Genomic DNA, 23,408 nt, shown 5'->3' on the forward strand with positions numbered 1-23,408 from the left:
CTAGACTAAGTGTTTGTCTGTGTGTGTCTGTGTGTGTGTGTGTGTGTGTGTGTGTGTGTCTGTGAACAAGATAACTGATAACTCAAGAACGGCTGGGTGGACTAGTTTCGTACTTAGTGTGTTGGTAGGCCATGGTAAAAGCTAGAAATGATTTCATTTCCCCCCCCCCCCCCGCGGCTTTCCTTTGTGCTGCAGCGCAACTTCCGGTTTTGCTATCTCGTGTTCTTAACGAGTCATGATCATGATTTTTGGGTGTTAAATATCTCTTTAAAGTGCTTGAAAAGCCTGGGCTAACCGATAAGCGAACCATTCGGTAACCGCAAAATGACCCCATACGATGGAACTTCCAGAAACAAAAATTACTTCGTTACTTTTCTAAAAGGCTCGAAATAAAGCGAATAAAGGTTTTCCTTGGGGTAACCGCAAAGCGAACTCCTAGCTAACCGCAGAGCGACCCAATACGACGGAGCTTCCAAAATCTTAAACAAAGAGTACGTTACTTTTATCACTTTATTTTCATAGTAAATCTTGTGGAGAGAACGCAGATAGCAATTTGAGTACTAAAAAATTACTTCGTTACTTTTCTTCAAGACTCGAAAGCGAATGAAGGTTTGCCTGGGGTAACCGCTAGCGCTAAGCGAACTCTTCGGTAACTGCAAAGCGACCCCATAGGATGGAAATTCCAGAATCTTAAACAAAGTGTGCGTTACTTTTATCACTTGAATTTCATAGTAAAAGGCGCGGACAGAAGGCAGAAAGCAATTTGAGTACTACAAATTACTCCCGGGGCACCTGGTTTGCGACATTGCAGTAGACCATCCTGTTTTTTGTCTATCGTATTAGACATGGTATGGACTCCATTTCATGATGATATAAGAAAGAAATGAAATATGTTTGGGCCCCTCTTGCAGCTTACCCTCAAACTGTAGGTGCGTTTTTGTATAAGTATTTCAAGGAGGATAACTAAACAACGAAACTACGCATTTCAATGAAATCCGGTATGCAGGTAGTTTTAGACAGAGATTGGCACAGATGATTTGTAGATTATGGAGATAAAGCATGAATTAGCATATCTAACGAGAAAAAGTTGCAATTCTAGTTTATTTTTACATAATAGGACTTTCATACTCAACATAACATATGGCAGGTGAAAGATTTGTGCAAATGATATTCTAATTTTTATAGTTGATGTGAAGTTACCACAATTCATGATGGAACTTTTCCTTGTAGAATTAAATTCCAAAAAAAAAGTGTCATATTTGTATTTCGATTTCTTGTTTTTCCATGCCTTTTTCACAGGAGGGAAGTTGAAGGATGGATCCAAATGTGAATTCTGGTGAACTTTCTTGTTTGCTAAAAATGCTAATTTTGACCCTCTAACACCCTAACGGGACCTGTTTGGGCCCCGTGCGTACATTGTTTAGTGCCATTTGTACATATTTGATCCTAAAATATGTCATTCTGCTATTGAATTTGTCAGTAAATATTTGATGTATAACTCCCTATCTGTTAACCAAGATTCAAACCAGATAAAAAGTCACGTAAATATTTGATGTATAACTCCCTATCTGTTATCCAAGATTCAACCAAGATAAAAAGTCACGTGCAGGTCAGGCAAAAAGCCTGTCTGCCTCCTCATCTGTCCAATCCACAGGAGACCCCCCCCCCCCAAAAATAACCAAGATTGTCAAAATACAATGAAATTACAGAAATAAATCTATGATAAGTCAGAAACCAGCAAAAAACATGACTTTTTTGTGAACCTCAATAGGTGTGTATTTTGCATTTGTATGATTTATTGCACCACGGCCATACATGATGAGAAAGGGATTACAAAACTAGAGCTCACTCCTTCGTCAAATGACGTTAACCTTTTCAGCTGAAGTATTCTGAAAGTGTCTACCTTTCCAAAATCATGACCACAGCAATTGTGATGAAAATGAAAATTCTGCCGCAGTGCAATAGAACTTCACTAGGGGCTCATAATCTGTTGCAATTTCTTTATTTTGCCAACACCTACCAACATACCAAATATATACACATCTTCTCGAGTTATGGTGTTCACTGACAAACATACATTACACACATACATGCAGACAGGCAGATACACGACTCAACACAAAGCCACGAAAACACAACCCCCTTAACGATAATCAAACACGATAGTGTAGTCACACATATTCTATATTCCCGCTGCTACAGTTTGATGCATTCTGGACCGGCGCCAAAACGGCTGACTGTGACGATGACACGGTGAAACACTCGGTTGTGAACCTTCTGCACCATGACGTCAGACCGTAAGTAGTATCTTTATATTTTCTGCTTGTCTAAAAAAACAGCCTTCATTATAGATGTAGAATGTGAGTTTTGATTTTATCTAACTGGACGTTGGATAAACAAGGGTTCTAGCAACTAAGCAAACAGTAAACAACCAGTCACAGCAAACAGTAAACTTACCAACCAACCAACCAACCAACCAACCAACCAACCAACAAATAAACAAAGCAAACGCATAAGAATTGCTAACATACTGTTGTTCTGAATTGATTTTTTGTCTCTTTTGTCTGCAGGGCACAGATTCGGTCAATCGCCCCCACCGTTGGTCGAGTATCTTCAGGATATTCTCAACAGGTATCCAGACGGGGGACAGATTCTGAAGGTGAGCAAGACATCAATGATTTCACATGATACAATTAAGCCAGCAACAGATCATGTGACTTTAAGTGGTCAGGAAGAAGGTTGAAAAATGACACAGTATGGTATACCGAGATTTGTTATCCGTTTTCCGATATTTTTCGTCACTTTGCGACATATATGTACTCATTTTGCTGCTGTTTTGCACACGATTTACAGTATGGTCAAAACATTATACTGAAACGGACAATTGGTGAGAGAGCCATATCGTCAAAACAACATGGCACAAAGAAAACGAATGTCCTTCATGAAATATAAAAACTTAAAATGTTTCTTCGCAAGGAGTTGATACAGAACGCCGAGGATGCGGAAGCCAGCGAGGTGCGGTTCCTGTACGACAGGACCCAGTACGGCACCGGGACGCTCTACTCTTCCAAACTGGAGCCGTGCCAGGGCCCCGCCCTGTGCGCCTACAACGACGCCTGCTTCACCGAGGAAGACTGGGAAAACATCCAGACGACAGCAAGGAGCGTGAAGAAGGAAGACCCCATGAAGATCGGACGCTTTGGGCTGGGATTCAACTCCGTGTATCATCTTACAGGTAAGATTATGTTTGCATACATTGTATGTTATGGCTGAGGTAGTATACAGGAATTCTTTAAGAATGTCTACAAACTTAATGAACAAGATCATTGTGTAAGGAGCAGAAATCGTACAGTACAGCTGCACACCATAATTTAAACGTTCATTTACATGTTTATGCTAGTTACAAGTACATGGTAAAAACATATAGGAGATATATATGTGCCGATGGATAGTTGATTGACATTATCTTAGCAGTGTACTAAACAAATATTTGTGTTCGTTGGTTAAAGTAGCGTCCAATTTATTCAAAACGCATTTTATCTTAAAACGCGCGGACAACAGAGCCAAAAGTGTCCATCTTACAGTTAGGATAAACTTTGTTGATCTCTAAGTTGTAGAAAGACAAAATCTTAACTTTTCTCAGGCTCCACCTTAGAAAGTCGAACAGACTTGGAACATTTTACTAAAATTATACTCGCTTGGAGTTAATAATGTTTTTGCCATTTAATGCCAAATTCGTCGAAAGAAGCAGAATGCCGGGATATACTCTCTTCTAAGAGCAAAGAATACCATAGTTCATGAAGGTCATGTTGTAACCACTGTACAACAATATCTTCCCGCATGTAGAGTACTAGTCTCTGACCTTTATGTATATATGTCTTAATGCATGATCTCAGAAATAGTTTGAGTTAAAATGGTGACGGTATTGTCTGAAGAACAGCAAAACAATGTCGGCATAGATTGTCTTTTGTCTCTCAGAAGGACTCTTGATCCTTGATAATGTTTATTGCCAAAGTAAACTCTAATGAATAGTGTTGCATCCCCAATAGCGCTTCTATCCCAAAAGCGCTATTGGGATGGAGCGCATTTGGGATAAGCCTGCATCCCCAAAAGGTTGAAAAGCGCTTCTGGGATGGAGCGCATCCAAGAGCACAGGGCGTATGGGGGAGGGCACCGATCACTTCCGGGTAGTTGGGATAGAAAATCATTGCCTGGGATAGCACAAATGTGCTTATGGGATAGAGCACATTTAGGATAGCACAAATAGCATGGCCGCATGTTTTAATCTTGTTCCCAGATCTGCCCATGATCCTGAGTGGACACCACATCGCCATCCTTGATCCACACGAGAGCATCTTCCTCATAGACGGCGTTCGGCAGAGCGGTCGAATCTGGCACCTAAAGGACGATGCAGAAGAGATCAAGAGGCTACAAGACCAGTTCTCTCCTTTTAAAAACCTCTTCGAGGGTGCCGAAGATCCCTTTAAGACCGGGTTCTTCAACGGGACGATCTTCCGATTCCCCTTGAGACAGACGCCATCAAGACTATCCAAGACTCTCTATGACTATCAGAAAATCGTTGACTTCTTTGAATCCTTTAGAGCAGATGGCGACATTGTCCTACTGTTCCTGCACCACGTTCGGTCAATCAGACTGATGACCAGAGAGACAACAGGCCAAAGCACCACCGACCATCGCGTTTCAATGACAATGAGCAGCTATTCTGAGCAAGAAAGGGAAACCCGTTTCACGACTGAGGTGAAAGAAGCTCTGAAAGTACCGGTGGACAGTCGTGATACAGTTGTCAGTACCCGCCGCTTCTCAATCGCAGTGAGCGGTGAACCTACTAGAGACTGGCTAGTCACAAGCTACGTGAAGGGACGGGGGATCTCAGAAGAAGCAAGGGAGCTGTCTGAAGAGCTCAGCTTGCTCCCGTGGGTGGGGGTAGCGATGCCGCTGTCCGGGGACGGGAGGTTTGAGGGGAGGACATTCTGCTGTCTACCACTGCCAGCAGGACACGAGTCCACCGGCCTGCCTGTCCATGTGCACGGCTTCTTCGGCGTCAGCGACAACAGGAGGAGTCTGAAGTGGACAGGGACGGACCAAAAGAGCGACTCTGCAGCAAGGTAGGGTTTCCTTCATTAAGACTGTACACTGTACTATTTCTATCTATCTGTTCTCAAGACCGCCTTTTCTTTAATCTTTTTAGAGTAGAATATTTCAATTCTTTTTCAAATCTTCAAATCCAAGACATGTGAGTACGCTGGTGACAAGATGAAGATCCTTCGATGGACTCCATCCACCATGGCCCTTACATCATCCTACGTATCTATACCTGTGGCTGAACCTGCATTACCTTTCTTTATTGCCAACGGAACAAGTTACTACTTTAAATGTTTGTCGTTCTGTCTTTGATACTTATTTATTTATTCAACACAGGGATAACAGAGCGTTTCCTTTCCCCTGCTCAGGTGGAACGAGGTCCTGGTGCGGGAGATCCTGCCCTCTGCCTACGCCCGCCTCATCACCGACGCCACGAAGTGCTGTACCAAAGACATCCTCTACGCGGCGCTTCCAGACCTGCACAACACGGCCCCACACTGGGATCAAGCTCTCAACCCGTTCTTCAACAACGTCCTCACTCAGAAGGTTGTGTGGACTCCTGCGAATGGCGGGAAGTGGATCACACCGACAGATGCAGTCTTCAACAGGACGTCCGTTCCATCTGCAGTTGTAGACTACCTGGTCGGCTCGGGATTAGATGTGGTAACGCTGCCAAAACACGTCATGCAGGCCATCGATGACACTTTCCCCGGCCCCTCTCTCAGCAAAGTCACCCCCGGACTGCTGAGAACCACCATGAAGAAGACGGGAGTGCAAAACAGTTCCAGAAAGCACAAACTGGCCTGGCTGCAGTACGCGCTAGACGACAAGAAATACGACGAGATGGATGGACTCGAACTCCTTCCATTGGCCGACAAGACTTTCACAACGTTCTCAAAATACGACAAGACGATCTTCATCGAATCTGAAGAGCACCCCAGAACCCTTCTTCCGGGACTACAGGGGCGTTTCCTGGACACGGATACGGACATCAAACCACCTGTCCTACACCATCTGAGGACGGCTGCGACGGAGGCAGAAGGAAAAGGTATGTACTAAAAATGTAACAGATATTGAGTCATTTTCGCATGCCTAAGAATGCAGCTGATAAGCGTAAGCCTAAATTCCCTTGCAAATATGTCATTTATCCATACCATTGGCTTTCATACAGGGGAACACATCAAACAGGTAAAACAAAACAAGGAGGTTGAAAAAGGTTCCCTTTTTAACCTCCTTGAACAAAAGTACCTCGGCTGTTTGTATTGTTTCTATTTTTGTTTTGCAAGTTGTGAGTTTGGGTTACCTTGATATGGCTATCAATCTGTGATGCTCCTTTTGTATTCCTCTAAGAACAATGAAGAAAGCTTACAAACCTCCAACATTGTCTTCCTAACAGCCCGCTCCTACCTTCCCTGCCTCCAACTACGTCATCTCACCCCACAGCTGGTGGCCAATCACCTGGGAGAAGCACTGCCGCCTGATTGGTTGCAGGTAAGTCACGTTACTTGGCGCCCCGCACTTGCGCAGCAGCCTCCCCAAGGATGGCTGTCTCAGCTGTGGCAGTACCTACAAGTTCACTTCCCCAACGATCTCAGTTCCTTCGTTGGCCTTCCGATTCTCCCTATAGTCGGAATGGACGCGATCAGCCTCGTCCGACTTGAACAGCCCTCGAAGGTGATCCGCCCCAGATATGAAGAGGCAAGGATGCCTGACGTCATCAAGAAGCTTGTTCGTGACGTGGATGCCACGATGCTTGAGGACGTGCCAGCCTACCTGAACCACCCGAAGCTTGAGGACTACATACACCGCTGTACCCCATCAGGTCTTCTAAAACTTCTGCAAGTTGTCGGAGTGGACAAAGTTGTGTCAAAGGTCGACACGATGATCCCCGAAGCCAAATGCTCGTTACGGGCTTTCTTTGCGAAAAGTGGCAATCTCAACGATACGGAGCGAAGCCTATTGGCCAAACTGCCGATCTTTGAAGCTGTCGATGATACAGATTTGAAGCGAAGGTACCTACCAGCCTTGGATACAAGAGGCATGATGCTGCAGATTGCCCCTCTTGACCTGACTACTGACCCCCTACCTGCCGGGTTATCCTTGCCCACGACCCTCATCATCAGCAATGACTTCGACTCACAAGCTCTAGGTCGCCTCGTTGGTCTCCAACAACTGAGCATAACACGGCTTTTGGTGGAAATGATGGAAAAGATCCGCCGGAAAGAATACACAAGAGGACAGATTGACTCTCTCATGCTGTGGATTCTCAAGAATCTCCAAAGTTTAAAGAGAAAAGACCCGAGCATCACCAACCGAATCCAAACTTTGGCATTCGTGACAACCAACGGCAGCACCAAAGTCACCCCCATGGATCTGTTTAGTCCTGAAGAGGCAGTCTCTGCTGCGTTACTGGGCGAACCAGTCTTCCCAGCACCACCGTACACAGACAGGAGCACACTGATAGCTTTGCTCGAGCTGGGAATGCGACAGAAGCTTTCTTCACAGGATGTTCTACGCAGTGCAAGAAACGTGCAGACCTTCTACAGTTCTGGCAAGTTGACCCTTCCTGATGCAAAACGAAAGGCCAAGGCGATCATCTCTGCTCTTGTTCCCCAGATGCTCACGACTCCAGTGAACGGCGTGCTCCTTACAGCCGCACTGATGGACGTGAACTTCTTACCGGTCCGCTCAGAAAGACCCGGGTCCTATCTGCCAGGGTTGTCATGGTACCCGGAGAAAAACAACGCCATCTTTGTAAGTCCAAGAGATGCACGAGTTTTGGAGTGTGCAGACCTTGTTGGCTCGACCATACCGATTGTCGATGGGGAGGTGCCTGATGGTTTCATCTCTGCTTTTCAGTGGAGCAAACAGAAACTGCCGATCGAAAAAGTCGTCCTGCAACTCAAAACTATATGTTACCATTACAACGTGTCCCGCCCAACCAAGCACCATGTTGTGCAAATTCTGACCGAGATCTATCGACACATTGACGTCAGGATGAAATCAGGAGACAAAACTGCCCTGACGTTACTATCTTCCGGTGACTTCCCTCCCTGGGTTTGGCATGGTGACGGTCTTGCAGCACCAAACGCAGTGACGCTGTCCTCTCCATTCACCCCCATCCTTGACCTTGCTCCGTACAGATTCAATCTGCCTGAGGAGTTCCGTGACTTCAAGCAGATGTTCAGGGCTGCTGGAGTCAAAGAGAGCCTTGACGAATCAGACCTGATACAAACGCTGCATGAGATTCAATCGACACCAAAACTGTCGACAGAAAGAGATCTGAAGTTGTCCCTAAGCATCATAGATTGGATAGTCAGCCACCCACAGATCCTCGAAGAAGTACGAGACGACATATTGGTTCCCATAGCAACAAAGGACAGCTCTCGTCTGACGTTGGCACCGGTGTGTGAGTGCACGTACAATGACGTGTCTTGGAGCGACGCGCAGGCTTTACTTGATGACGAGGACGAAGAATTCAAACCACTTCACAAACTGGTACCCTTAGACACAGCACAACTACTGGAGGTGCCATCCCTCAGCCAGCGGGTCGTCAACGCTGAGGAGTTTGGGTTCGACCAGTGTGGGCAGCACGAGAAGGTCACACAGCGTCTCAAAAACATTTTGAACGACTACCCCGAGGGAGCAGGGATCTTCAAAGAGCTCATTCAAAACGCAGACGACGCCAAAGCAACGGAAGTGAAGTTCCTTCTCGACTGGCGGACGAACGAAGACTCCAGGGAGGACCTGATAGACCAAGGCATGGCGGTGTGTCACGGACCGGCGCTGTGGGCGTTCAACAACGCCACGTTCAGCGAGGAGGACTTCAAGAACATCCAGAATCTTGGAGGGCAAACAAAACTGGAGGCCCTTGAGAAAGTTGGGAGATTTGGGGTTGGCTTCAATTCTGTCTACCATGTCACTGACCTACCAAGTTTTGTCAGTGGAAGTCGGGTGCTTTTCTTTGATCCACATGCCACGCACCTCTCCAAACACATCAAAGATAAGTCTAGACCAGGAATCGGACTGGACTTACAGAAGAACACACGGCTGGTCAGCAGGTTCAAAGACCAGTTTAAGCCTTTCCAAGGCGTCTTCGGCTACAGCACAAGTACTTCCTACAACGGAACACTGTTCAGGCTCCCGTTAAGAACACCGCAGGAAGCATCCGACAGCGAGATTAGCGATGCGGTCTACAGTACACCCGGCAACAAAAACATGAAAAGCCTAGTTGAAAGCTTCAAGAAAGGCTTGAAACTACTCCTTCTCTTCACACAGAATGTCACACATGTGACGATGTACACCCTGGATGAGTTGTCAGACCCGTCAAAGATGGTCACAACGTTCGAAGTCTCAAAGACAGACATGAAGTATTTGCGTGAAATGCAGATTCCTAATCACGTACTGACAGGAAACAAATTTCAAGTTCAGAGCAACTGTCTGCTGGCGACATCGGACGTGATGAAACGTCATGGCACCAAGAGAAAAGTGGAGTACCCGGAAACATCCATGGTAGTCAAAGTAACCTGCCGAGAGGGGAACGATGACCCTGTGAGTGAGAAGTGGATCATTTCGTCCTGCATGGGTACAGCGGAATCACTGCAGTTAGCCCTGTCTACAAACGGGAGGAAGGCGGGGCTCGTTCCATGCGGAGGCGTGGCAGCGATGCTGAAGTCCAGTGATGGCAGCCACGCGAACGCCTCCGTGGATGATCCGCCAAACGGAGAGGCATTCTGCTTCCTACCTCTGTCTATCCCAACGGGACTACCTGTCCACGTGAACGGCAGTTTTGCTGTCGCATCCAACCGCCGGGGGCTGTGGGAAGAGACGAGTACAGACAGGAACGACCTGAAGGTGGAGTGGAACAAGGCTCTTATGGGGGATGCTGTGTGTAAGGCGTACATTACAATGCTTCTAGACCTGAAAGATATGGCAAAGAAAGGACTACTGACTCCCTATCAGTACCACAGCTTTTGGCCTAACCCCAGTCACATTACAGAAACCACACATTACAACGTCCTTGTGAAAGCCTTCTATACTGCCTTGTCATCATATGATAAACCACGAGCTCTGTTTGAGTCAGAGGGACTATGGCTGAGTTTTACATCTACAGTCTTTCTTGACTCCGGAATCGCCTTCTCCTCAGAAGAGAACATTGCCGCCAGGTGTGCACTGCAGCAGTGTTTGTTAGATTGCACTGTCGTTGAGCTGCCCGAATGGGTAAGGAAAGGGTTCCAAAGAGCCGACTGTGACGAGCTGCTCTCTAAGCACACATACACAGAGGAGCGATTCTACTCCGAGCTGTTCTTTCGTCGTATACGGGACTTGTCTGATGACATACGGGATCCCCTGATGCTCCGTATATTAGGCAGAGAAAATGAAGACTACCGCGATCTAATCAAAACTACAGCCTGTATTCCCACCAGCCCAAGAGGACAAGAATTGTCTCGTCCTGGAGACCTCATACATCCCAACGGAAAGGTCTCGAAGATGTTCATGCCTTATGACAAGAAGTTCCCCTATGGAACCACAGAAACCTACTTGAAGCCTTCGCGTCTGGAGATATTGACAGAACTGGGCATGTGCAAGGATGACGTCCCGTGGGAAGTCGTCATCGAACGTGCAAAGTCAGTAGTCGACTTGAACAAAGTGGATCAGACTAAATCCCTGAAGCGAGTCGTTGCACTGATGGACTTTATCGTAGAGAAAGCCAGGAAACAAACAAACAAGGAACAGTTGAAACAAGTGAGGAAACAGTTGTCCAGAATCCCGTTCCTACCAATCATGCAGAAACCACGGGAATGGCTCTTCTCATGGAAAGGCTCTGAGCATGCCGCGGACGCACTCCTTTCCGCCCATGATCTACAGCCAAGTAAGAACTACCAGATCGCAGGCGTCTCCTGCCCAATTCTTTGTAGTAAAGTTGTTACAGAAGATGGCCACGGAAGTCGTAACAACCACTACACAGTGCCAGGTCAGCTTAGCAAGTTGTTGGGCCTAGAAGATAAATCTCCTGACTTGAACGAAACATTGCACAACCTCCAGGAAATCATTAAAGTCAACATGAACGCCATTTCGATGAGAGAAGATATTTGGGAGTACACGAGGAAATCCTATCTCGCGACATGCAAACACCTTCAGAAGCTTTGTCAGGAGTCTAAACTCAATTCCCACAAGGTTGCTGCAGAGCTATGTGATACCCCGTTCATCATGAGCTTGGGAGACAAGAGGTTCCTCTCTCCCACAGATGTGTCCTTTAAGTTGAAGTTCGATGGTTCACCCTATCTGTACCAAGTGCCAGAGGAATTGGCCAAAGAACTTCATTCTCTTCTCTCGGTCTGCAAAGTCAAAGAGGCTTTTGAAACATGTGACTTCATACGAGCTCTTGATAAGCTGAAGGATGATAAGGGAGACCAAAGGCTAAGCTCCGATGAGGTCAACCTAGCGCTGGAATTGTTGAAGACAGCCAGCGACCTGGAGGGAGAAGACATCAGAGAACAGGAACTCTGGATACCGGACGAGAGTGGTGTGTTGCGCAGGCCTTCGGAGGTATGTTACAATGACTGTGCCTGGATGGAGCAGAAGGATGACATGGTGTTCTGCCACAAGGACATATCAAGAGGATTAGCGGTGGAGAAGTTGGGAGTCAAGCCTGTACGGCACAAGGCGCTAGAGGCCTACTCACACAACCTGATTTGTTTCGGCACTGATTTCGGTCAGGTGGAAAAGCTGACGAACAGAATCAAACACCTCCTGGATGCGTATCCCTTCGGTAAGGAGATCCTCAAAGAACTGTTACAAAATGCCGACGACGCAGGAGCAACAGAAATCCACTTTGTGTTCGACAAGCGGCAGCATGGCACGAAGCACATCTTTGACGATAGCTGGAAGGAACTGCAAGGACCAGCCCTGTGTGTTTACAACAACACGCCTTTCAAGGATTCTGACTTGATCGGTATACAAAGCCTCGGAGAAGGCAGCAAGGCACAGGATCCGGTAAAAACTGGAAAGTACGGAGTGGGCTTCAACGCAGTCTACCACCTGACAGACTGCCCTTCCTTTATGACAGGAGGGGACAAGCTCTGCATATTTGATCCGCAGCTTCGCTTTGTCCCAGGAGCAACACAGAAGCACCCAGGACGTATGTTGAATGGCGTTGACGACTACCTGAGGCAGCAGTACAAGGATGTCTTTGACTGCTATCTTAATGACAAGCCTGAGTTTTCGTCTCCGAATAGCACCATGTTCAGATTCCCTCTACGGGCGACAGCCTCCGACCTGAGTGAGAAAGAAGTGACGGAAGAAATGATGATGGACCTCCTAAGAACATTTCAAAGGGAGAGCTTTGAAGTCCTCTTGTTTGTCAACAGCGTGGAAAAGATCAAGATCTCCATCATAGAGAGGGACGGAACCTCTCGTGAATTCTATCACGCCGAGGCATTCATAACGAAAGAGGCAAGGCAAGAGCGGAAGAAATTCGCAAAATACGTGACTGAATGCGCTCGCAGTAAAGAGCCTCTCCACACATTGCCGACTCATCACGTCACATACAACCTGAACCTCCGCGACAACAAACAGCACCAGGAGACCTGGATGGTTCACCAGAGAATCGGATTTGAGGACAAAGACATCCCAAACAGCATTAAAGATGCTCACGCAGCAAACGAGTTGGGCCTACTTCCTAGAGGAGGGGCAGCTGTCTGTCACATACAGTGTAAACAGCCATATAATACGAAAGCGTTTCTGGCATCAAGGAAGTATGAAGAGTGTTATCATATGGGACCCAAACGTGCATTTTGCTTCCTGCCTCTACCCATCAAAACGAAACTCCCGGTCCACGTGAACGGCCATTTCGCCTTGGACCACGAGGCTAGGAGAAACTTGTGGAGGGATGAGAAAAGTGGGATGAAGTCGGACTGGAACAAGACGTTGATCAAAGAAGTCATCGCTCCGGCATACGCAGCAGTGATAGATGCGAAACGAGCACTAGACTTTGGTGTAGAACAGGAATCGCCGTCTGCATCAAATGCAGGGAGCTTGCAGAAAGCACTGAAGGTATATCACAGTCTCTTCCCGTCTGTCGCCGATATGACTGATGAGTGGATGGAACTTTCTAAAGCTTTCTATCAGCATATCAATCAGAAGCATCTTCGCCTTCTGCCAGTACTACGGACAATCAACATGGATTCACAGCCTCAAAGTGGCACTCGGCGAAAACACAGTAATCCCCAGCAGACACTGGAATGGCTGCCACCAACGGGTAATGGGAAAGATGAAGCATTCTTCAACACAGTGAAGATCGACGACCCAACGTACTTTGTGCAGGTGACCCCACAAAAGTCGAAGAAAACGGTGTTGGTAGAGACACTCCTGGACCTGGGATTCAATCTTCTCTCATGCCCACGAACAATATTCGACTCCTTTACAAAATCCGGGGTCAAAGTACAAGGGACTCTCCCCGAGTCTGTGGCCCAGTTTCTTCAGACGCACACAGCCGACGAACCGTTGTGTCGTATCGGAGCTTCCCTTCCAGCCCCACTAAGCAACACGACTTTCCAACAAGCAGAGAAACTTAAAGTGGTCCTTGAGTACTGTTTGTCAGCTAAACAAGAAGAAACCCAGGAACACACGCCACATGGCCGTTCTCCACCAGATCCATCAACACAAAAACAGGAGCACGTGCACGCACTACACGACCTACCTTTGCTTCTGACAGCTGACAATATCTTACGAGCATTTGACATCTCATCTCCCGTATTTGCAACATGCTACGCAGACCTCGTTCCAAGTGTGCCAGAGCAGTTTCTACACATCTCCTGCCTTTCAGAAGTACAAGGTAAAAAGACTGACGAATCAGTTCGTTGTTTTGACGTCAAAGCTCTTCGTACACTGATGCCACGTGTTCTGGACGAAAGTGTGTTCGGAAATGGGGAGACTGTTAATTTGAAGCAGTCTCCCGCCATGCCATCGCAGTGTTGGACATACCTTCTTTGGCATTTCTTCGAGCACGAAGTACACCGAAATGCAGCAGCGAAAGAAGCAGGGCAAAAGGGTGTAATCAAAGAGATCATGGGCCTGTTCGCCAAATGGGCATTGTTGCCGGCGTGTACGCACTCAAAGAAGGCAGAACAGAAGCTCGGCGTAACATCTTACCGTATTCCTTCAGTGCAACCAGAAGAGCGTTACCTTGTCCCGTTGTGCAAAGCACGTACTGTGGTGACGTTTGATCACGAATCGGTATCTATACAAAAGACAAAAGTTGCAGAAATTCTGCGCAAACTCCACTGCCTCGAGCTTGACACAAGCTGTCTTCATGCACCCTCATCCTTTGCAATAAGCTCGGCAGCTTTGGGATTGGCAAGACGGTTCGTCTCAAGCTTCACGGACCATGTGGGGATCCTGAGAGTGTTGTACTTCATTCTAGTCGAGCAGGGAGGCACCGCTCCTTCGGACACTAAGGAAGCTACCGAACTGTTGCAGTATTTCGAAGAAGAAGCAGAGAAACTCAAAACTGATCCGGAGAATTTGCGCAAGTTGCGGTCCTTGCCCTTATACAAAACAATTCACAGCAAACTCATCAGTCTCACCGCCGCACGTCAGTGCCACGTGCTGCCGATGGGAATACCGACAGCCGACATGGATAAGTGGATAAAACGGTCAAACGCTGTCTTTTTGGAGAAAAACTATAAACTTGAAAAGCTACACGAGGCCTTGGGGTGTTCGGGGATCACAGATGCTATGGTGTACGAACAGTACATCTTCCCAAACATGGACCACATTAGTGATGAAGCAGTGGTGGTGCATCTCAAGTATCTAAGAGACTTGTGGCATAGGCTGTCGAAAGGAGCACGTCAGTCTCTCATAGAAAGTCTTAAACCTCTACCCATCATACCATCCAATGGAGGCAGACGTCCTGTTGGTGCTTTCTACGACGATACCCATCCCGTGTTCCGTCAAATGATTCCAGTAGATGACTTCCTGCCTGAATGTTTTCTCGGCGGAGAGGAAGACGAAATATCGGAATGGAAACAGTTCTTCATCAAACTTGGTCTCAACAACACGGTAACCAAGACTATGTTCCTGCAGTATGCAAGAAACGTAGAACGGCTGGCCAAGGAGGGCAGAAGCCAAAAAGGCCTATTGACACAGAAGTCTGAGGTGTTGGTTGATCATTTCTTCACCATGAAGGAGTTGTCAGAAGCAAATTTCATCGAAGAAGTGTCACGTATCAGGTTCATCACTCCCGTAGAGGTGGGTACTGATCTGGTTAAACTGCACAGTCAACATGGAGCTTCAGGCGATGTCTTGCCATTTGTCTGCTTCAAGAACTCTGTGCCAGAGGACAGACAAGAGCTTTGCTGGACCAGCGCTAATATTCTACCAGACGCTGCAAATCCAACAGCGTCAAAGTCAATATACTATGTACCAGATTCAACGAAACTGTGTGAACGGCTGGGCATCCAAGTACAGCCATCGATGGATACCGTTATTAGCCACGTCACGTGTCTTTGCCATCATTTAGTCCACCAAAAAGCCACGGAGACGGAAGAGGGAGCAAACTCTCCATCAGCCTGCCAAACTCTCTGGAGAGTGATGCTAAACGTCTATGCATTCCTTCTAGACAAAGTATCTGATGACGGTTCGTTGAAGGAGAAGTTGGGGAACGTGCCGTGCATAGTGGTTGAAGATGGCAGAAGACTTGTTCGGCCAGAGCAAATTGCGATAAATCTCGAGGCAATATATGAGATTCGACCGTACCTATATGGCATGCCAATGGAGCTTGGGCTTTACAACAAAGTCTTTGTCTCTCTAGGGGCTCCGGAGAAACCTACGCCAATGCAGTACACTAAAGTTCTCGAAGAGTTCTATGTTTTGTCTAAAGGCGAACAGTTGGATCCAAATGAGAAGGTGGGAACATATAGGGCCGTTCGTGGATTGTTCCATAGTTTAAGACCTGAGTCGCTAATCCATCTTGGAGATGGTCGACCATCGCAAACACAAGATATCGAGAATGCTTTGCAAGGGATACGGTGCCTGTACCTCCCTAGCCGGCAGAAAAGGCTGCAAAAGTCTACCGACATTGTATTCGACGATACACCACAGTTCGGAGGCAGAGTCAAGGAAGGCTTCAACTATCCCATCTTAGTTCCTCTGAAAGATTGCTACTTGTTTGATGATGAGCATGAACTGGTCAGACGGCTTCCATCTCACCTGAGGCCCAAGAATCTTAGCTCCCTCGTACAAGAACAGCTCGGTGATGGAGATCAAACATCTTGTGTTATGGGCACTAATTGCGTACTAGAATCAAGATTGACCTCTTTGTTCTTGAGCACCCACTTTTCACAGGCAATAGTCCGTCTGTCCAAACATACCTACGGAGATCTTTGCGACGAAAAGAAAGTCACTGATACAGTTGAGAAGTTTGCGTCATCTGTTAAGGTCTGCTGCAAGCAGCAACTGACAACTCGCCTTGTGTACAAAGAATCACAAGAGCAAATCAAAGACAGTGATGGCAAGACGTACTGTTTTATTGAAGACAATACAATGTACATGGCACACACAGACTCAACGTCTAAAGGGTACAATGCGTTCCAATGGAAACTGACGAGGGTAGTTAATAATGCCCTCGGGCGACCTCTCACGGACCTTCTACCCCTTATGATTGTCCTGTGTGTTGACGACCCATCTGATATTTCAAGGGAACTAGACATGGCCGACATAAAACGTTACAGTTCTGACCAACATCAAGAACCGCCCCTTCCCGTCCTCGGCACTCCCATTCCAGAAATCTACCACCACCTCCTGACGAGCAACCCAGCTCACTACTTCACTGCCGGTGACTATGTCGGCTTTGAGGTGTACGATCCAGACTTAGAGTCAGATTCTTCAGAGGAGGAAGAAGAATACACCATGACATTCCTGTACGCACAAGTCATCAAAGAAGCGCCGACAGATACCGAACTCAACTTCGGACTGGGCAGGAAGTATGTCATAGACGTCGGGCACACGAAAACAGTGAGTGCGGCAGATCTCTACAAGTTTTGCCGCCCCAACGTACCGGGTGCGCTTGTTCCGTATGAAGGAGAGACAGACGAAGAAGGGGCTACGGCAGCCAAACCACCACAGAGTCTTGAAGAGGCAATGGAAGAGGTCAGCAACATCTTGGAAGAAGCATGGAAGCTGCCAGAAAAGGAGAGAAAGAAGGTTGTGCGGCGCCTCTACCTCCAATGGCACCCGGACAAGAACCCTGACAACGTGGAGATGGCCACTGAGGTTTGCAAACACATCCAAGCCGAAATCAGCAGGCTTGAGAAGGGTCTACCTAGGAAGTCTGCAGCAGGAGAGGCTGGGTCTGGTAGCGGCGACTTTGGCGGAAGCAGTTTCAGTAGTTCCTTCAGAAGGTGGAACTCCCATGCGAGACACCATCGCCGCCAGAGGAATCGATTCCGTGAACGCCACCGTGACGGCAACTTCAGGGGCTGGCGCACTAGCTCCGGCCAGTGGGTTCCCCCGAGGTCCGACGAGAGCGATCCAAGCCCGCGGGAGGCGGCCCGTTGGCGTCGCCAAGCAACAGCAGACCTACAAGCGGCCAGAGATAACCTACGCGGCCCTGGCACCTCTCATGAGTGGACGTGCCTGATGTGCCATCAGGCAGTGGAGAAAGCTCTCAAAGCTGTACAAATGGGCAAGTTCGGAAAGTATGAGATGGGCCACGAGATAGGAGGCATGGCGAGGGTACTGGAGGCCAGTTGCGGGGGTGAACTTGCTGGAGTCGGCGATGCCGCGATGGAGCTGTCGTCCATCGGGTCCAGCCCAGGGTGTGATGACGTGTACCTGCGAGCCCGCTACCCCTACCTTCACCCGGCTCCAAGAGTGCCCCACGACATGTTCACCCGTGAACACGCCGAGCGCGCCGTACATCTGGCACAAACTATACTGGACATGACACGGAAAGTACTGAACTAAACCTAGTTTCAGAAACAACCAGATGTTCTACTTTAGAGACAGAGCACAGAAATATTGCATAGGTTTTGGTATTGTATCTCCTTGAGAGATGAGAACTTTCAATGGAAGCATATATCAGCGTCATGAAGAATTATGCACAGCAAATGTTTAATCAAAAGGACAAATCATATACATGTAAAGTTGATGGAATGATGTAATCCAGCAAAAGTAGAACACTTCAAATCATATGTTGGCATCGGAAGTAAAGAGTTAAGTTTTGATGATTTTTTTTTCAGTTTTTTTATCAGATTCAAAGTACAGTTCGTTTGTATACAACCAAAAAATTAATAGTATTTTGATGTTGATTTTCTTTGTTACGAGTAGATGCAAATAATGATGGGCATGACGGATTGGCTAGGACAGAAAGCTTCTAATTTTACATGGTGCCAAATAGATAATGTGTGCCTTATATGAGCATCATGAGCAAAATATAGACCAATTGTGATGATAGTATTCTATTAAACCCAGATATGTAAACTAACCTACTTTCTATCGGCAAAAGTTGTCACAGAAATAACAAGATGTGATGTAATGGCAAGTATATCATAGGGACAAGGTGTATTTCGTTGACCAGTAAGACATGACATACTTAGCTTTGTTTTGTTTTGTATTCTTGAAAAATTTAAGTAGAACTTAACAAGATTATCGCTTGTCTTAGCTTAGTGGATTGGATAGTCAGTTTGTGGAAATAATATACCTTGCGAAGGAGGAACATCTACGATTTGCACCTTTTAGCAGCTAGTTTCCAGATCTTTCACAAACTTTCATGGTTGTTCCTATTTCTGCGTATCTGTAAACCAAATTGGAACTAGATTTGTTTGATGTTTAGTTTCAAAAAGAACTTGAAACGTAATTGCTAAATGTAAGTATTCTGCTTTTTGTTCATAATCTTCTGAAACCTCCCATATGTAGCGAAATTTGTGCTGGAAAAGGCCCCAAAACATTGTTTTTTTTGTGTTTATTACTGACTTTAAAAAAAACATTGTCTCTACTACTGACTGCTCATAATTTTCATATAGATTGTTAAGTCCGAAATTTAAACTGAAACTTTGGACTTGAGTTTAGCTACACAGTACTAGTGCTCATTGAGTAGGTTTAGTAAATTAATACTTCAATATATACACGAAACTCTTCTTATAATAACTATATTCCACTTTGTTACCAAACAACCAAGAACCTAGAACAAGGAGGTCTGATAATGAGCTAAAAACTAAAACAACGTCAATAACGAGATTTAACAAATTGCAAGTATAAAGAGCGTTTGGATATGATTCATAATCAGGCAAGACTACCATGCCCTTCCGTCCTTCTTGGTTTATGGTTTGATGCTTATAATTATATACTCCTTTGTTTTGTTAACGTTTGTGGAGATTTGAACTAATCAAGAATAAATTTGTGTTCAATTGTACTTGTTGTTTCTTGTTTTACATAATTGTAACCTATTTTAAGCCGATATCATAAATCACGAATATCGAATAAGGATGTGAAATTACATAAGCCTAAATAATATACATCAAAAACACAAAGAGACTACAAGCAAAAATATCTTTCAAGCTTTATTTCTGATATTGCACACTGAGACAAGTAGTCTTTTCTATACCTATAAATAGACATATACATGTACGTAGTACATACGTATGCATGAGAGTAAGGGTGCATCGTACGATCACAAACTAGCTGAGGACATTCTTAGGATTACTTGTACATGTGATGTGCAAAATCCAACTGTCTTGTTACCAAAAAGACAGTCTTAGATCGTGAAGGTAGTTCATTCTGTCAGAGCTTGCTTGACAATGGTACGACATTGAAATAGCACGATGACCTATGGCGAATGATATTGAGTCCCAACGCGAGAGCATTTTCAACTGACAAACGTGTCTAATAGACTAATTTGCAACCACGACCTCTTCATACTTTTACATAATTTTATGTTTACATAACATATAATAAGTGATCTGTCTCCCCAATGCGGCCAGACATGGCATATTTTACATAATTTCAGCAGCTGACTATGCTTTAATCTATCTCTAGCTACTAGATGGTAATATAGTAGCCTAAATAGGAAAAGGGGCTTACATATAGAAACTTTCCGAGGTTTACACAATAATAGCTTCTTTACTCAAACAGGAGCTTCTTAAATTTGTTTCAATTTTGTTTTTCCTATTTAATCGTTACAAGTATGTCAAATTTGTCTTCACCTCCTTGACATGTCTATCATAATTTCTATGCATACTTAGCGTATAAACCTTGCTCTTAAATAGACTAGTCAGAGTCACTGAAGAAAGGTTGTGGATACTACTACCCGAAACGTCTGACCGTTTAAAATTCAAATCCAGTCGTTTGCGTCTCTGCTACTTAGCGTATCTTATTACCCGTATGTCTAACCTTCATAGACGTAAATTGCAATTATTGACGTCAATGCACGTCTACCGGAACCTTCAAGCGGTTTCCTTCACCGTCATCGAACGCTTCATTGCCATGCCCGTGACGTCCTACCGGTCGAGGTGACGTCACTTGTATCCCTGACAACTGCCTGGTCTCCGTGGTGACGTCATCTGCAGCCCAACGGGCCCTCCTGATCACCAGGGTCTTGCCGTCGTCTGAGATGTTGGCGGTGGAAGGCCTCCGTCCGTGCAGACCCACCGTCTTGCCGTACGCCGACCTCGCGACGACCTTGTTCCTCAAGGCCAAGGAGATGTCCATGATCTTCAAGACGTCCTTCTTCGACAGCACGGGACCTGACGGTACCTTGAAATGTCGATGTAGAACGGAATTTAGCTAAATTTGGATACATTTTAATGGTACGGTCACATTTTCAAAGTTGGGCCTGACAGGGATTTTTGATAAATGTTTTATCAAGGAATGTATGCAAATTAAGCACCATTACTTCACGTTCCAGAAATGTGACCGTGGCATAAGCCGATCTTCTTCAGAAAAGAAAAAAAAAACGCTATGCACGGAATGAAATGCCATGTACAGATTCAGCATTATTTTTGATAGGCACAAAGAGCAGCGCACCCGATCAATTCTTCGATCTCTGAAGAGACATTTTTAGTTGCAATACGGCGGATGTCTTGACCTTTTGGGGACAAACATTCGGTCGTGTTACGCCGGTCCTGTTACGCTTAGGTCACCTTTCCAAACGGGGGCCCGGTTGGGAAACGAAACGAACAAATCAAAATGTATACCTAGAAATATACTCAAACTATACCTATGAATGTTATGTTGACATTTAGCGTATTTTGATGTCCCTTAAAAATTATTTTCCTTTCCGAAAGCTACACGGCCGGGCCCTGGTTTGGAAATGTGACCAAAGCCTTAATCTTTCGTGACATTTGCAAACCGGGGCCCGGCCGGGCAGCTTTCGGGAACGGAAAGTATTATATAAAAGACACTAAACTACACAAAACGTGAGGACAATACTGACTAGTCTTTGGCATTATTTGTGTATATCTTTTTACGTATACATTGCTATTTTTCATTTCCTCAAACAGCCCGACCGGGCCCCGGTTTGAAAATGTCACGTAAGCCTTTAATAGAAGTTCGCGCAAACAGCCCGACCGGGCCCCGGTTTTAAAATGTGACCCTTACCTGAATGGTCTTCCCTTCCGGTGTGCGGATGACGCCTTCTTTCGTGTCGTACGTGCCGTTAATGCTGTGTTCACACACGTCAGCTCCGATAATCTCAGCCACCGTGCTAATGCGCAGGCCGATCGTCAGGTCAATGACCTTGAAGGTGAGGAATGACGTCAGCACGGCCCATGCGATGATGACGACACAGGCTAGGGTCTGCACGCCAAGGATGTACCAACCGCCGCCGTAGATTAGACCTGAACATAGATAGAGAAGGTGGGCGTTATAAACTTCCTGGCTTGTTTGAACGATTACAATTGTTACGTATACATATGATCACGTGTTAATAAGATCATGTGCCTGTAACTGTTTACGTTCTGTGTTAGGTTAATATTGTTCCTGTCCCTCCCCATTAGTAACAACAATACGACATGGAAATCCACCCCAACATCCGTCCCGACCCCACCAACACTCCATCAATATCTCCATCCTCCTACGAAGGGACATCCAACAGAGAAACCGCCTGTCTGGATGTACCCTGCTTTCTAAACCGTCACCCTTAGTTCCTGACCGCCCTGCTTATAACTATTAATGAGCTTACCCTTATATATGCGAGGCCCCTTTTTAAAACTGAAAGGCCTATTTTTTTATTGGCTGACAGCTGGTTTGGGGGCGTCCACTGGAACTAAGAATGACGGTTGAGAAAGCAGGGTACATCCAGACAGGCGTTTTCGCCGTTGGATGTCTCTGCACAGGTGGATGTCCTATCTCTTGATACCTGCGTAGTTCGTAAGTCCTGCCACCCGATCGGGTCGCAGGAAGAGGCCGACGGTGAGCATGCCCCACACGCCGCCCACCACGTGCACGGTCACCACCCCCACGGGGTCGTCTATCCGCAGCCTGCCGATGAGCTCCCCGCCCAGGATGGCCAGGTAGCCGCCCACGGTCCCGATCAACAGGCTCTCCCAGGGCCGCGCCAGGCTGCAGAGAGCTCAACACAAGCACAGAAGCGAAACCATGTATAAGTGTATGCAAAATGTATTGGATTCTGCGAATAGTTTCATCAGGTTGGTAAGTCACTGAATAAAGAGACTCTTTTTACACAACCAACGCTTTCACCGCTAATTGATAACCGTTATGGATGTTGCACATTCCTTTGCGTTTGGGACCGCATTGTAAATATTTTGCATAAATCTGTCTGTACATATGTAAAAACTTCACGTTCTGTGACCGCATCTGAACTGTGAGTAGCGACATCTGTCCTGCAGTACAATGTGAACCAGTCAGAACTGCCCTGAAGAAGGTGACAGACGGTCACCGAAACGTCGGTGCGAATATATAAAGCGTTGGTTGTGTAAAAGGAGCTCTCTTTATTCTGTAGTTGATTCTGCTTGACACGTCTGACCGTTTCCAAGATCATATCCAATGCTTGAGTAATTACTTTTTAGCATTTTTCATTAGCTGGATGTCTAATATTCATCGACGGAATCCATGTATAGGCTTGGGCTCAGGTCCCAATCGCACCGGTGCCCGGCCGGGCTACGAAGCCACAAATTTCCGCTGGACTGTCGGATACCGGGGGACACCCCTCGGTGTATTCCAAGGATATTGGCACTGGCGACTATTTGTTACAAGTGTGACAGCGATTTCGCCCCCTCGTGATCTCTAGCGATCTTGCCCCCAGGTGCGAAATCGCTAGCGATCTCGCCACACCACTGCAAGTGCCC

At 46.3% G+C, this 23,408-nt stretch overlaps 2 protein-coding genes across 2 annotated transcripts in view; one reads left to right on the plus strand and one right to left on the minus strand.

The window, feature by feature from the left end:
- The first annotated feature begins 2,284 nt into the window (after positions 1-2,284).
- On the plus strand, positions 2,285-18,340 carry LOC118410660 (sacsin-like). Its single transcript, XM_035812462.1, has 6 exons — positions 2,285-2,297; positions 2,571-2,659; positions 2,977-3,235; positions 4,298-5,126; positions 5,472-6,151; positions 6,500-18,340. The coding sequence occupies exons 1-6, from the start codon at positions 2,285-2,287 to the stop codon at positions 18,067-18,069; spliced, it is 13,440 nt and encodes a 4,479-aa protein (XP_035668355.1). The 3' UTR covers positions 18,070-18,340.
- Positions 18,341-22,445: 4,105 nt separating this feature from the next.
- The window catches only part of LOC118410661 (putative ammonium transporter 3), a 7,615-nt gene continuing 6,652 nt past the window's right edge, over positions 22,446-23,408 (minus strand). The window contains exon 6 of the mRNA XM_035812463.1: positions 22,446-22,672. Within this exon, the coding sequence (XP_035668356.1) occupies positions 22,446-22,672 (227 nt within the window). The remainder of the gene's footprint in view (positions 22,673-23,408) is intronic.

This window comes from Branchiostoma floridae, chromosome 2, assembly GCF_000003815.2.
Source record: "Branchiostoma floridae strain S238N-H82 chromosome 2, Bfl_VNyyK, whole genome shotgun sequence".
NCBI lineage: Eukaryota > Metazoa > Chordata > Leptocardii > Amphioxiformes > Branchiostomatidae > Branchiostoma > Branchiostoma floridae.

Excerpts from the sequence above, each read along its gene's own strand:
- LOC118410660 (XM_035812462.1), top strand. Across the intron at positions 3,236-4,297 it reads CTCCGTGTATCATCTTACAG|ATCTGCCCATGATCCTGAGT; the intron begins GTAAGATTATGT and ends TCTTGTTCCCAG. Across the intron at positions 6,152-6,499 it reads GACGGAGGCAGAAGGAAAAG|CCCGCTCCTACCTTCCCTGC; the intron begins GTATGTACTAAA and ends TCTTCCTAACAG.